Genomic DNA, 16,192 nt, shown 5'->3' with positions numbered 1-16,192 from the left:
CTTTTCATCTCAATCAGGATATCTCCTTACCTTCCTTTTGCCCTCATCCAGTTCACCAATGTGAAAAGGATTTGCACTTGTTAGATCTCGTGAGAGCACTCCGGCTCTACATTTCTCGCACGGCGCCCCTGCGCCGTTCGGATGCGCTCTTTGTCCTTGTCGCTGGCCAGCGTAAGGGGTCGCAGCCTTCCAAGTCAACCTTGGCTCGGTGGATCAAGGAACCGATTCTTGAAGCCTATCGTTCTTCTGGGCTTCCGATTCCTTCAGGGCTGAAGGCCCATTCTACCAGAGCCGTGGGTGCATCCTGGGCATTGCGGCACCAGGCTACGGCTCAGCAGGTGTGTCAGGCGGCTACCTGGTCGAGTCTGCACACTTTCACGAAACACTATCAGGGGCATGCCTATGCTTCGGCAGATGCCAGCCTAGGTAGGCGAGTCCTTCAGGCGGCGGTCGCCCACCTGTAAGAGGGGGCCGTTTTTCGGCTCTTTTTATCGAGGTATTCTTTTACCCACCCAGGGACTGCTTTTGGACGTCCCAATTGTCTGGGTCTCCCAATGGAGCGACAAAGAAGAAGGGAATTTTGTTTACTTACCGTAAATTCCTTTTCTTCTAGCTCCTATTGGGAGACCCAGCACCCGCCCCTGTTCCCTTCGGGCTGTTGTTCTTTTGTGTACACATGTTGTTCATGTTGAATTGTTCTTTTGGTTCATGGTTTCAGTTCTCCGAACATCCTTCGGATTAAATTTACCTTAGACCAATTTATAAGTTTCCTCCTTCCTGCTTTTGCCCCAAAACTGAGGAGCCCGTGATGCACGGGAGGGTGTATAGGCAGAGGGGAGGGGTTACACTTTTTAAAGTGTAATACTTTGTGTGGCCTCCGGAGGCAGAAGCTATACACCCAATTGTCTGGGTGTCCCAATAGGAGCTAGAAGAAAAGGAATTTACGGTAAGTAAACAAAATTCCCTTCTTTTATGGTAAAGATTGAAAGGGACAAATGGTCAGTTTTTTTAAACTTCATCCTATAGTTGATCTAACTATTGTTTCTTCTTTAAGGAAAGAAAAGCAGCACGAGTAAGTAAGGAAACCATAAAGCAGTTGCACAGCGAGACCCAACGGCTCCTGAGAGGTAAGCTTTCACTGTTACATTTGTGCGCATCGTTACACCGCTCCTAGTATAGGACTAGCACAAGAATAACACTGTACCACTGTTGTTCCTAGAGTCTGCAGTGTCTCTGCCATATCACCTACCTCAACCGAAAAGCATTCATGACTTTTTCAAGCGTCGATCAAGACCAGCTTGTCAAGGAAATGCAATGCAACTAATCAAGTAAGAACTTATCAATTAAGAATTTGTATTACTTTTGTTAGGGAACAGTGCCTGAATGTTGCTATTCTTGTGGGGGTGAAAATAGAGCATCAGTCTGCAATATACACTGGAATTTCACCGCAGTCTGGTACTGATGCTGACACTTTTTGCAGGAACTATACTTAAAGGGCAGTTCTTCTGTTACAGCCGTGTGGGGGACTATTTTGTACTCTTGTCATTTATTGTAACATTTTGTATATTATAGGTCCTCAACCTATCATCTAATAAATGCTGAAGAGAAAAGGGAGGCTGATGCAAAACCCGCCGAGCATTCTAGTTGTGACTCTTTATCCGCACCAGAATGTGCTGTAAACTCTGAATTACCTCTCCAAAATCCACAGGCTGCTAACCTAGAAGAAGCTGTGACAGATCCCGCTGCAGATGGTGAACATCAGTATGTTGGGGACTTGGAGAACAAAGCAATAGATGTTGACAATTCAGAAAAATCAACTTTACTTTCTGCTACGGTTGATGTGTTAGATAATCTGGAAAGTAAAGATTGCATTGAGGAAAAGACCACTGCAACCACTGAAGAGATACAGGATGTTTCCGAGGCAGAACTCAGGAGTATGACAAATGATCATGGTGACAAAATGGAGAACAGCGGCTCGAATATTGCTGGGGCTCAAGAGAAGCACAAGATTTCAAAACTGGAAAAACTACGTGCCTTAGGGATCAGCCTCTCAATAAAGCCTCGCCTCTGTCCAGATGACGGGTCTTTTGTGAACTTGGATGAGCCAAAGCCAAACAAAGGTACTAGATTACTTCAAAATGAGGGTTGTCAGGAAAGTGTAAATGAACTCCGAGTACCCCATCACCCACTCCTAGCCCCACATCTCTTGCTACATATTATTATTATTATTTTTTTTTTTAAATATAGAGTATATACAAGAGATTAAAATTTAAAAGATCCATATGCAAATTTCTATCCAGTTGAGAGACGCTTCCCAATGTGGAGTACTGCAATTGCTTTAGTGATCATACATGATCTGCACAGTATGATGCATTGCTTTGATGCCTGGCAGGCTGCAGTGGCTGTCCATCATAGAAGCTTTATAAAGGGCCTAGATGCCTTTTATTGAGAAATCTGATATTACACATCATGGGTAGAAAGCTCCTGTAATGTGACACTAATTCATGGACTTATTCTAAAAGTCATGTTTAGAGTCATGAAGGAATTTTTCTCTTAACATGAGGCAGATGCCAATTGCCTCACAGATATTTTTTTTTTTTTTTTAAACTTTCTCTAGTGGTAGAATATCATAGTACTTCTAACAAGATGGTGCACAAGTAGGATCCAGTCCCATGCAATGTAAGAAGTAAAGCTTGGCACTCTTATGTTGATTTGTTGAATTTTATTTCAAGTATCCAAATTTAAACAGGCACATCGTTTCAGTCAATGACGACCTTCATCAGTTTGCGAACATGTTTAATTTCAACTGGTTTTAGGAGGGTCGAGCACTGAGAGCTGCGGTGGATGCCACGGTCAGCTCCCATCACTCGGCCTTCCTGAAGTCAGTTAAAATTAAACGTCCACAAACTGATGAAGTTCGTTCTTGACCAAAACATTTGTGCCTGTTTAATTTTGGATACTTAAAATAAAATTCAACAAATCGCCATATGACTGCCAAGTTTTACTTCTTAGGATTTTAGGTTAAACTTGATATGATCTATTAGCACTGAAAAGGGTTTTCCATGCTTACTATGTTGATGACCAGTTCAGATTTGACACCCAGCACTCAACCCATCAACTGTTTTTAGCTCTGGCAGTGTTCAGATATAAAAAGGATTGGAGCCAAACAGTACAGGTCTGCTCGCTGTGTAGTGGCCATTCTACTGAAGTAGCTCCTCTAGAAGTAGATAGGAGCTGAGCTGCAATACTCTGGCATGGCTACCACACATCTGGAGCAGTGATGGTCACTTTCATTCACTGTTTGTACCCAGCCTGGCCTGAAAACAGCTGATTGGTGGGGTGTCAGGTCCCCCATCAATCTGATATTGTTGACCCATTCTATGGATAGGTCATCAATATTTTAATCCTTAAACTCCTTTAATAACTATAAAAGTATAAAATATTTTCCAGATCTGTGCAAATAGTCCACAAAAAATGACCACACAATTCACCAATTTAGTTTAGTAATTTGAACAGGTCTATCCATTTGGTATAGAGTCCTATTTAAAGGAATCTTTCTTGCACTAAATTGAGTTTACGGTACTTGTTTTAAGTGTGTGATCAATATTAAAGTTCCGGACAACCTCCCTCCCCCCCCCCCCCCCCCCCCAATTTAGATAAAGTGAAAACCAATTAAAATACATCCCTTGGATGAGACCGCTTTCATCCAAGGACTGGCCACCCAAAAAATATATATAATATTTAATGTCAACCTCTCACTTGTCATGTGGCCTTGAGCATCATTTACAACTTACTGATGACATCTCCTGCTGTTCACAATTTATTGTCTGCCGAGGCATGGCATCCATCTCTTCTTGAAGGATAGCCCTCAGGTCACTGAGGATCTGGGGTACAGAGTTGCGAGCCTCTACACAGTGACTTAATTGATCACATATTATTTCCATGGGATTTCGGTCTGGAGAAAGTGCAGGCCACTGGATTTGAAGTACCCCAGTCTCCAGGAGCTGTTCCCTAATGATGAGACCTCGATGAGCAGGAGCATTGTCGTCCATGAAGATGACACTGTAAGCTCAGTGACCATTTCTGTCTGAGAACATTCTGCTTGATGGCAAGTTACTGTTGATCAATATTTAGGTGTTCTCATGATGGCAAATTGTAAACATTATGATTTTGAGGTTAGTGTAATTACCAATTCTAATTGAACCCCGTAATGTATTGGTGGATTCATGGATCAAACACCTGTTGTCAATTTTGCGTTAAGCTCCTTGTTAGAGAACAGCAAGTTGTGCAAACAATCCTGAAACATTGAACAGTTGGACATGTGCGCTCAAATTCCTAGAGAAAGTCACATTAAGTTCACCTGAAAAGGTTAGAGGGCATTAAATCTGCATCTTCTCGCAGAAAAAAAATGCACTAAAAAAATGTGTGCTCTTTTTGGGGGCTTTTTTTTTTTCTTTTTTGCATGCGTTTTTTAAAATTAAATCAATGGATGGAAGTGCTTTCAGCACCAAATCTGGAAGGAAAAGTAAGGAACGTGCGCGCTGCACTTCAGAATTCTCTTTTGGCTTTGCTGGCATAAATATGGACATGCAGACAGTGGTGGCGGCACAGCCTTCTCCATTATAGTTTATGGGAGTTGTGAAACAAATGTTCCTAATACAACAACCATAAAGGGCTGTTTTATCAAGTCCTGGGGTAGTGAAAACCCGCACTATGCCAGCCCTGACAGTACACCATGCCAAATTGATTGAGGAGCTCACCACTTAATGAATTTGGTGTGGCTAGTAAATTTCCATGTGCGCTATGCAAGAAATGCTACTACAGTCAGGGGTTTGAGTAGAATTTCCAGCGTAGAAAATGCTGGAAGATTTGATTAATTTGAGGGGGGGGCATGCATGTATCTTACTATATCATTTTGGCGAAGTCGATTCAAAGTTGCTTTGATAAATCAGTTTCATAATCTTGGAAAAAAAGAGCATCACATGCATGCAGGATATTTTTCCTCTAAGGTATTAATTGAGTTAATAGGGAGCCATATTTTCCAGATTTGTAGAGTTTCAAGATACCCACCATCAAACGTTTGACACATACTTTTGTTATCCCGTAATAGTCTTAAGGTAACATCCCTTTTAATGTTTTTTACTTGTACCAGAAATGATTGTGCTTCCACAGCATCTGCATTAAGGCTGAACCATATAAAAAAACTCGTCCTACGTCTACAGAAGAACAATTTTTTGTGTGCTTTAATTCAAATTTTATATAAAATGAGGGTTTGTGTTTGTTTGTTTTTTTTTTTTCTTTTTAATTTTTCTTTTCCCACAATATCTTTCCAATGCTGTCTTTAGATCTTGAAGCATTAAAGGAGCGATTCCTGAAACATAGCTTGCGCAAAGTAAAGGCTGTGACTGAGAAGAAAGTGAATCTCAACATTGTCCGCAAAGAAGTAACTGCTGATGGCAAAGAAGAGCTAAAAGCAGATGTTGTGCCTGTCACTGTAGATGGTGAGAACCATGAAGACAAAGCACATGGCAAGCCAGGTAGTGTGGATTGTACAGTTTTTTTTTTTGTTTTTTTTTTTTTTTTTTTTTTCTGAATCATCTTAGTTAAATTGTATCTTGCTCTTTATACTTAAATGTGTATTTGCTTTTAACCAGGTGAAAAACTTGAGACTCTTAAGGCAAAGCTTCAGGTGGCAATGAAGCAGAGACGATTTGAAGAGCGTCAGAAGCGCATAGCGCTGTTTAATCTTGACAATGAAAATGGCTATGATGATGAGGAAGAGGAGGAGGAAGAAGAAATGACAGACGAGTCTGAAGAAGAGGAAGAACAAGAAAGTGAAGCAAATGGCAATACAGAGGTAAGTGTAAATTTAGGACCGTGCATAATTTTATTTAACTCCTTAATGATCTACGACATTCCTTAGCGTCCTATGATGAAAATGTAAGTATGAACAGGCACTGGATCTGAGCTTTTCATTCCAGTCAGATGCCGGCTTTATTGACATAGTCTACATCTGCAGAAACCTTCAGCTTGATGTGGTTGCTGCAGTTTAATCATCTGAAAGCTGCTCTCAATCACAGACCGAGGCATTTAAATAGGTATCGCTTCTACTTCACTGAGGGTGAAGGAAGTTGGAGCTGCTTATTCCCACTATTAATTGGGAGGACTGGGAGATCTTTGAATCTCCCCTTTAGTAAACAACAAATTGACTCAATTATACATTATTCACCAAGCCTACCTAACTCCATCCATGTTGTACTGACTGGCTAGATTACCCTCTTCGGAATGTCTGTGATGTCGCACCTTAAACACTGATTTCTTTGTCGCTCCATTGGGAGACCCAGACAATTGGGTGTATAGCTTCTGCCTCTGGAGGCCACACAAAGTATTACACTTTAAAAAGTGTAACCCCTCCCCTCTGCCTATACACCCTCCCGTGGACCACGGGCTCCTCAGTTTTATGCTTTGTGTGGAAGGAGGCACACATCCACTCATGCATTCTCATACATAGTTATGTCGGATGGAAGAAAAGAGGACCCCGATGGGGCCCCCGGCATGTTCCCTTCTCACCCCACTATGTCGGCGGTGTTGTTAAGGTTGAGGTACCCATTGCGGGTACGGAGGCTGGAGCAGGGACAGAGTCACCGGTGTTGGCCTCTTTCGCTGAGAAACTCTCTGTCACTTTCTCAATCCATTGCACAGTCTATGGACAAATGGTCATCTAAGCTCCTGGAGGCTTTGCAGTCCAGACCGGGCCCTTCACAGGCCCCGGCCCCTGTTAGCTTGTCTCCTCCAGGCCCCTCTCGGTCCGCGCCGCAGCGCGCTCCCAGGTTAGCCCCTAGGTCTCAGGCGGAGGACTCCTGCCCGGACCGCAGTCCCAGACCGGCTAAGCGGCCTCGCTGGGACTCTTCCCCGGCCTCCTCACGCTGCTCGGGATCCCAGCTTGAGGACTCTCAGGAAGACGAGGCGGACGTGGGAGCTCAGGGCTCTGACCCTGACTTCGCCCTTATCCTTGATACACCTGAGGGGGACGCCTTAGTAAATGATCTTATCTCGTCCATCAACCAGGTGTTGGATCTCTCACCCCCGCCTCCTCCGGTAGAAGAGTCGGCTTCTCAGCAGGAGAAACACCAATTTCGGTTCCCCAAACGTACGCGCAATACGTTTTTTGATCACTCTAACTTCAGGGATGCTGTCCAGAAACCCAGAGCGGTCCCGGACAAGCGCTTTGCTAAACTGCACACTGACACGCGTTATCCCTTTCCATCTGAAGTCGTTAAGGGCTGGGCACACTCTCCCAAGGTGGATCCTCCAGTCTCCAGATTGGCTGCTAGGTCCGTTGTGTCTGTTGCCGATGGCTCATCCCTGAAGGATGCCACTGACAGACAGATAGAGCTCTTGGTGAAGTCCATCTATGAGGCCACGGGCGCGTCTTTCGCCCCGGCCTTTGCGGCTGTGTGGGCTCTCCAAGCAATCTCGGCTTGTCTGACTGAGATTAATGCTGCCACACGGAATTCTGCTCCGCATGTTTCTTCTTTGACCTCTCAGGCATCAGCCTTTTCGTCCTACGCCATGAACGCCGTCCTGGACTCCACTAGCCGTACGGCTGTAGCATCTGCTAACTCCGTGGCAGTCCGCAGGGCCATGTGGCTGCACGAATGGAAAGCAGACTGCTTCCAAAAGGTTCTTAACTGGTTTGCCTTTTTCTGGCGACCGTTTATTTGGCGAACGATTGGATGAGATTATTAAGGAATCCAAGGGAAAGGACTCCTCCTTATCCCAGTCCAAACCTAAGAGACCTCAGCAGAGAAAAATCCAATCGAGGTTTCGGTCCTTTCGTCCCTCCGCCAAGCCCCAATCCTCTTCGTCCAACAGGCCGGAGAAAGGCCAGAGGAACTCCTATGCGTGGCGGTCCAAGTCACGTCCCCAAAAGGCCGCAGGAGGCACTGCCTCCAAGACGGCCTCCTCATGACTCTCGGCCTCCCCTAGCCACATCCTCGGTCGGTGGCAGGCTCTCCCGCTTTGGCGACGCCTGGTGGCCACATGTTCAAGACCGATGGGTGAGAGACATTCTGTCTCATGGTTACAGGATAGAGTTCAGCTCCCGACCTACGGCTCGTTTCTTCAGAACCTCTCCGCCCCCCGCACAGGCCGACGCACTTTTTCAGGCACTGGCCGCTCTAAAGATAGGAGTTGTGATTCCCGTTCCCCTTCAGGAACGTGGTCGCGGATTTTACTCCAACTTGTTCGTGGTGCCAAAAAAGGACGGGTCATTCCGTCCCGTTCTGGACCTCAAGCTACTCAACAGACATGTGAGAACCAGACGGTTCCGGATGGAATCTCTCCGCTCGGTCATCGCCTCGATGTCACAAGGAGACTTCCTAGCATCGATCAACATCAAGGATGCCTATCTCCATGTGCCGATCGCACCCGAACATCGTTTCCTGCGTTTCGCCATCGGAGACGAACACCTCCAGTTCGTGGCATTGCCTTTCGGCCTGGCGACAGCCCCACGGGTTTTCATCAAAGTCATGGCATCCGTCGTGGCGGTCCTGCACTCTCAGGGCCACTCGGTGATCCCCTACTTAGACGATCTCCTAGTCAGGGCCCCTTCTCGGGTGGCGTGTCAACAAAGCCTTGCCGTCGCTCTGGCGACTCTCCAGCAGTTCGGGTGGATCATCAATTTCCCGAAATCCAAGTTGACACCGACCCAATCACTGACTTATCTCGGGATGGAGTTTCATACCCAGCCAGCGTTGGTCAAGCTACCGCGGGACAAACAGCTTTCTCTGCAGGCGGGGGTGCAATCACTTCTTTGGAGTCAGTCACACCCCTTAAGGCGCCTCATGCACTTCCTGGGGAAGATGGTTGCAGCTATGGAGGCAGTGCCGTTCGCGCAATTCCATCTACGGCCACTCCAATGGGACATTCTTCACAAATGGGACAAGAGTGCGGCTTCCCTCGACAAGAACATCTCTCTTTCCCTTGCAACCAAAACATCACTTAAGTGGTGGCTCCTACCCACATCTCTGTCTCGGGGAAAATCCTTCCTACCCCCAACCTGGGCTGTGGTCACCACGGACGCGAGCCTGTCAGGTTGGGGAGCGGTTTTTCTCCACCACAGGGCTCAAGGAACCTGCACTCCGACAGAATCGTCCCTTCAGATCAATATCCTGGAGATAAGGGCAGTATATCTAGCCCTATTGGCTTTCCATCGGTGGCTGGAGGGCAGGCAGATCCGAATACAGTCGGACAACGCCACTGCCGTCGCCTACATCAACCACCAAGGCGGCACTCGCCGTCGTCAAGCCTTCCAGGAAGTCCGGCGGATTCTGCAGTGGGTGGAAGCCACAGGCTCCACCATCTCCGCAGTTCACATCCCGGGCGTAGAAAACTGGGAAGCAGATTTTCTCAGTCGTCAGGGCATGGACGCGGGGGAATGGTCTCTGCACCCAGACTTGTTTCGAGAGATCTGTCGCCGCTGGGGAACGCTGGACGTCGATCTCATGGCGTCACGGCACAACAACAAGGTCCTGGCCTTCATGGCACGGTCTCAGGATCACAGAGCTCTGGCAGCGGACGCTTTAGTCCAGGATTGGTCGCAGTTTCGACTGCCTTATGTGTTTCCCCCTCTGGCGATGCTGCCCAGAGTACTACGCAAGATCAGGTCCGACTGCCGTCGCGCTATTCTCGTCGCTCCAGACTGGCCGAGGCGGTCGTGGTATCCGGATCTGTGGCATCTCACGGTGGGTCAACCGTGGGCACTTCCAGACCGCCCAGACTTGCTGTCACAAGGCCCATTTTTCCATCTAAATTCTGTGGCCCTCAACCTGACTGTGTGGCCATTGAGTCCTGGCTCCTAGCGTCTTCAGGGTTATCTCAGGATGTCATTGCCACCATGAGACAAGCCAGGAAGCCAACGTCCGCCAAGATCTATTACAGATCTTGGCAAATCTTCCTATCCTGGTGCGCTGATAACGGTTTTCCTCCATGGCCGTTTGCCTTACCCACTTTTCTTTCATTCCTACAATCTGGAATGGACAAGGGTTTGTCCCTCGGCTCTCTGAAGGGCCAAGTATCGGCGCTCTCCGTGTTTTTTCAAAAGCGTCTAGCCAGGCTTCCGCAGGTCCGCACGTTCCTGCAGGGGGTCTGCCACATGGTCCCACCTTACAAACGTCCGTTGGAACCCTGGGATCTTAACAGGGTCCTGACGGCTCTTCAAAAAACACCTTTTGGGCCGCTGCGGAATGTCTCTCTCTCACGTCTTTCGCAGAAGGTGATCTTCCTGGTGGCAGTCACATCACTTCGGAGAGTGTCTGAGCTTGCAGCGCTGTCATGCAAAGCCCCCTTCCTGGTTTTTCACCAGGATAAGGTGGTTCTGCGTCCTGTCCCGGAATTTCTCCCTAAGGTGGTATCCCCTTTTCATCTCAATCAGGATATCTCCTTGCCTTCCTTTTGCCCTAATCCAATTCACCAGTGTGAAAAGGATTTGCACTCTTTGGATCTAGTGAGAGCACTCCGGTTCTACGTGTCTCGCACGGCGCCCTTGCGCCGTTCAGATGCGCTCTTTGTCCTTGTCGCTGGCCAGCGTAAGGGCTCTCAGGCCTCCAAGTCAACCTTGGCTCGGTGGATCAAGGAACCGATTCTCGAGGCCTACCGTTCTTCCGGGCTTCCGCTCCCTTCAGGGCTGAAAGCCCATTCTACCAGAGCCGTAGGTGCGTCCTGGGCATTGCGGCACCGGGCGACGGCTCAGCAGGTGTGTCAGGCAGCTACGTGGTCTAGTCTGCACACTTTCACGAAACACTATCAAGTGCATACCTATGCTTCGGCAGACGCCAGTCTAGGTAGGCGAGTCCTTCAGGCGGCGGTTGCCCACCTGAAAGAGGGGGCCGTTTTCGGCTCTTTTTATTGAGGTATTCTTTTACCCACCCAGGGACTGCTCTTGGACGTTCCAATTGTCTGGGTCTCCCAATGGAGCGACAAAGAAAAAGGGAATTTTGTTTACTTACCGTAAATTCCTTTTCTTCTAGCTCCTATTGGGAGACCCAGCACCCACCCCTGTGCCCTTTGGGCTGGTTGTTCTTTTGTGTACACATGTTGTTCATGTTGAATTGTTCTTTTGGTTCATGGTTTCAGTTCTCCGAACATCCTTCGGATTGAATTTACCCTAGACCAATTTATAAGTTTTCTCCTTCCTGCTTTTGCACCAAAACTGAGGAGCCCGTGGTCCACGGGAGGGTGTATAGGCAGAGGGGAGGGGTTACACTTTTTAAAGTGTAATACTTTGTGTGGCCTCCAGAGGCAGCAGCTATACACCCAATTGTCTGGGTCTCCCAATAGGAGCTAGAAGAAAAGGAATTTACGGTAAGTAAACAAAATTCCCTTTTTCTGGCACATGGTTTGTGTTGTGCAATTCTTCTCTACTTCTGGAAAAGTATAGTCCTCTTCCTATCCTCCCTGATATACATTCACGTTCCTCTAAATCCTAAAATACGTTTATTTGGGCTACTGGAGGAGACTATAGAGTCCTCATACTGAAATCTTTCTTAGAGACACTTATGCCAGGAAATTGATAGCTACAACATGGATGGTTACCTCTCCCCCAAGGTTAAAGGCCTGGATTGAACCTGTAAACAATATAATCTCATATGAGATAACACTGCATCATAATAGAGGATACCCTCAGAAGTTTGATAAGGTATGGGACACAAGAAACTCATCGTCGCAGACGGTCTTTCACAAATTGGGTATTACCGTGTTTTCAGGGGTATAAGACGACTGGGCTTGTAAGACGACCACCAACTTTTCCAGTTAAAATATAGTTTGTGATAGACCGTATATACTCGAGTATAAGCTGACCCGAGCAATGTACCAATTGTAAAGTTATCTCCCCTACAGTAATGTGCCCATTGCTTAGTAATGTGTCCTCTAGTAATGTGCCCTACATTATTGTGCCTATCCTCCAACAACCCCCTACCCCCTCCTTGTAGTAATGTACCCATTGTTTAGTAATGTCCTCCTACTGGTTACCTTCTTGTCCCCAATTATGCCGATGTTTACACACAATAAACATTATTCTCACCTGTCCTCCATTCCAGCGGTGTCCTCAGCTGCTTCTTGCAGACCGCAGGCACATGCACAACTCGGTGATCTTGTCCGCTGCACAGAGCTGCCGCTGCAGGCTGCCATCATGGCTTTAATGCAGTTGAATGCTTTGCGACACCGTAAAGCATTCAACTGCAGTAAAGCGCTGACAACAGCGGCGTCCCAGTGTATGGGATGTGATCATGGAGGAGTGCTTCTTGCAGACCGCAGGCACATAGACCCCTCCATGATTGCGTCCAATACACAGGGCTGCTTCTGCTGTCAGCGCTTTACTGCAGTTGAAAGCTTTGCTGTGGCGCCATAAAGCATTCAACTGCAGTAAAGCCATAATGGTAGACAACAGCACCATGCATCGGACGCGATCATGGAGGGGTCTACGTGTCTGCGGTCCGCAAGAAGCACTCAATGATTGCAACCCATACACATGGCCTGCCGCTGCTGTCAGCACTGTACTGCAGTTGAATTCTTTACAGCGCCGCAAAGCATTCAAGTGTAGTAAAGCCATGACAGCAGACAGCAGCACCATGCACCGCCCTCTAAGATGACACCCGACCTATAAGACAACCCCCAACTTTTGAGAAGATTTTCAGGGAAAATACAGTATGTATATTACCAGTTAAAGGTTACATATAGCTTGGAATTGTAGGTGGGAATCTTACAGTGGGCAGCAAAAGGTTTTATTGTTATACCTGAACAGTTTAAAAATGCTGAGCTTGTACTTCAGGTTTGATGACCGAAGAGTAACATGTATATTGTTTCTATGCTTCTTCAATACTGCATGGGTTTTAATTGACTTGCTATTATCGAACTATGCAATGATGCATGGCGCTGAGGAACTTTTTTTTTCTTTTTTCTCTTGCCAATACACCTGTTGAACAGTATGCTATTCTTTTGTTTCCTACTTCTGAAGAAGTATTGTGGAATGCATGTATTATTGTTAGGTAACAGTTTTCAATCAAACAAAAAATAAAAAGCAAACTTACCCCCCCCCCAAAAAAAAAATCTATCAAAATGACCCATGTGACCTAGAATAATTATCAATAAAAAAAGTCCTCTCCGGATGCAAAAAATAAGCCCTTCCCAAGCTCCATCCACGGAAAGCTGAAGTTACAGGTCTCTGAAACTTCCGACACTAACACATTATTTTTTTTTTCTCTAACTTGAAGATATTTTTTGCACCATTAAAGTTAATTAAAAAGTTGTAGCAATTAAATAAACCCCGTTGTTTTACCTGTTTTTCTAGTTGACGCACTGAATTTACCTATAGAAGAACCAATGTTCCATGTTTTTATTCTGACTTCATAGACTTTAGAGTATCTCCTTGGAGAAGATGGCAATGAAGAGGAGTCGAAAGATGAGGGTCTGGAGGAAAGTGATATAAGTAAGGTGACACTCTTTGTGCCACGGCCTGTACGAACAGAATCCACTTTAATGCTATTTAAAGACAGTTCAAATAAACTTGGGTAAGTTGTCTTCTCCTTGGCAACCAAATCTTTTCCATCATTATGTTTCTCATAGAACCTTAGCCTTTTTATTGCAACAGGTTTTGTGACATTTTGCACCTCTGGTATCCTGGACAATTTTCTCAATTTTGACATGTACAAATAAAAACTAAAGGAAAAAATAAAAATAGTTAAACCTGCAGCCTGTCTACTTCCCTCCCAGCCATTCTCTCATCCTTTTAAAATGGCTCAATTTTAGGCTAAGTTCACACATTGCATCTTTTGATGCATCTTTGGTGCATTTTTGACATCACAAAGATGCACCAAAATGCATGAATTTCCTGCCTCCAGCAAAGTCTGAGATTTCTATTTTGCTGTCCACACTGACGTCTTTTGTTGGCTGCGGTTTTGAAGATTCACCCAAGATGCAGCAAGTCAATTATTTCTGTGTTTTTACTGCGTTTTTGAGCCCTTCCAGTCAATACATTTGACTTAAAAACGCGATGCATTTCTTTGTCGCTCCATTGGGAGACCCAGACAATTGGGTGTATAGCTTCTGCCTCCGGAGGCCACACAAAGTATTACACTTTAAAAAGTGTAACCCCTCCCCTCTGCTATACACCCTCCCGTGCATCACGGGCTCATCAGTTTTTATGCTTTGTGTTGAAGGAGGCACACATGCACACAATGCTCCACATTTTAGTCAGCAGCAGCTGCTGATTATATCGGATGGAAGAAAAGAGGGCCCCTAACAGGGCCCCCGGCATGCTCCCTTCTCACCCCACTGAGTCGGCGGTGCTGTTAAGGTTGAGGTACCCATTGCGGGTACACAGGCAGGAGCCACATGCCGTTTTCCTTCCCCATCCCTTAGGGGCTCTGGGGAAGTGGGATCCTAACCGGTCATCCAGCCACTGGGACCGGGCTCCCTCCGCAGCCCCTGGGGGAATCTGCCGGACAGGAGACGGAGTATCGTCAGGGACATGGCCCTGCATCTACAGGTACTCTGTGTCCCCGTTGGGACGGGGCATGAAGCACCTTGGCCTCAGACGCAGCTGCGACTGCGGTGTGGATTTTTTGTCTGGGACTACCGCGCCGACCATGCCTGTTTGTCGGCCGCGGTTTTTACTTTAGTCCCCGGCTTTTGCGGCCTAGTGTGTTAAACTCCCGCCCCTGAGCCTGCCAGTCAGGGAGAAAGGCGGGACGGTCGGTATGATGCCGACAGTGAGGGCTGGAGCACACTTCGCTGTCCTCCGCCCCCCTCACTGATCACTGTGGGCCACCAGGTTCCCGCACTTTTGCGGTTCCGCCCACGGCTCTCTCCTCCCCTCAGAACGCCGGCAGCCATTGTTCTAATTCTGCCGGTGGAGGATCTCAGAATCTGCTCAACACTGCTCTGGGAGAGGGGGATCCTAACCGGTCGCCATGCTCTGGGACCGGGCTCCATCCGCAGCCCCTGGGGGATTCTGACGGACAGGAGACTGGACATCATCAGGGACAGAGCCCTGCATCATAAGGTACTCTGTGTCCCCTGAGGGACGGTGCATGCAGCATCTGTGTTACAAATGCCGCAGCGGTTGCTGAGTGGTTTGTGAGACTGGGACTACCGCGCCGACCGCGCCATGTTTGCCGGCCGCGTTTTTAAATTTAGTCCCCGGCTCTTGCGGCCTAGTACCATATACTCCCGTTCTCGGGCCTGCCAGTCAGGGGTAACGACGGGACGGCCGACTGGACGTCGGCAGGGAGGGCTGGAGCATACGTTGGTATCCTCCTTCCCCCTCACTGAGCACTGTGGGGCACCAGTTTTCAGGTGCTGACCCCCCTTGGTGCCGCAGTGTATATATATATGTTTATTTATATGGTATATGATCTCACTGTTCGGCAGCATTATTTGCCTTTGGCTGTATACCCTCACTGATTACTCTGCGGACGACATGCTGTTGTCTGCTCTTAAAGAGTAAGGGTGCCAAGGTACTGGCTTATTTTACAACCTGTACCTCTTGTGCGGCTATATTACAGGCAGGTTCCACATACCCTCATTGTGGACAATGCTTGGCCCCGAGGGCACTCACTCAGCCGGAGCCTCCGGCACTGGTGGGACCCTCGGCCAGGTGGTACCGCCGGTTTCCACTGCACAGATGACAGGGGCAGAGTTTGCATGTTGGAATCAGCACATCTCTGAGTAGCTTTCACATTCCAGGACTCAGTCTATGGACAGAGGGTCTGCTAAGATACTGGAAGCCTTGCAGTCCAGACCGATAACACAGGGCCAGGGAGCTGTGAGTTCATCGCTCCCGGGTCCCTCTGGGTCGGTACAACAAGGGGCTCCTGGGGTAACACCCAGATCCCACGGTGAGAACTCCGTCACGGACCGCGGCCTTTGATAGGCTAAGCGGGCCCGCTGGGAACCTTCCCCGACTTCATCAGGAGTGCGTGTTTCGATCACTCTAACTCCATAGGGGCCGTCCAGTAGCACAGAACTTTACGGACAAACGCTTACTAAGCGCCTTATTGACACACGTTACCCTTTTCCCCCCTGACGTTGTTAAGGGTTGGGCTCAGTGTCACAGGGTGGATTCTCCAGTCTCTTGGCTGGCGGCTAGATCCGTAGTATTAGTGGCAGATGCCATCTCTCACGAATGCCACTG

The 16,192-nt window shown here is 47.5% G+C and overlaps 1 protein-coding gene across 2 annotated transcripts in view; it reads left to right on the top strand.

Annotated features, from left to right (window-relative positions):
• CLSPN (claspin) overlaps positions 1 to 16,192 on the top strand; it is a 110,758-nt gene that overhangs the window by 35,228 nt on the left and 59,338 nt on the right. For both annotated transcript variants that reach the window (XM_075336027.1, XM_075336026.1), the window contains exons 6-11: positions 1,055 to 1,127; positions 1,220 to 1,328; positions 1,573 to 2,120; positions 5,346 to 5,537; positions 5,655 to 5,857; positions 13,411 to 13,568. In XM_075336027.1, the coding sequence (XP_075192142.1) occupies positions 1,055 to 1,127; positions 1,220 to 1,328; positions 1,573 to 2,120; positions 5,346 to 5,537; positions 5,655 to 5,857; positions 13,411 to 13,568 (1,283 nt within the window). The remainder of the gene's footprint in view (positions 1 to 1,054; positions 1,128 to 1,219; positions 1,329 to 1,572; positions 2,121 to 5,345; positions 5,538 to 5,654; positions 5,858 to 13,410; positions 13,569 to 16,192) is intronic.

Source organism: Anomaloglossus baeobatrachus, chromosome 2 (genome assembly GCF_048569485.1).
Source record: "Anomaloglossus baeobatrachus isolate aAnoBae1 chromosome 2, aAnoBae1.hap1, whole genome shotgun sequence".
Lineage (NCBI taxonomy): Eukaryota > Metazoa > Chordata > Amphibia > Anura > Aromobatidae > Anomaloglossus > Anomaloglossus baeobatrachus.
Note: the sequence above shows the minus strand (reverse complement) of the source record. Positions and strands in the feature narration are given on the sequence as shown.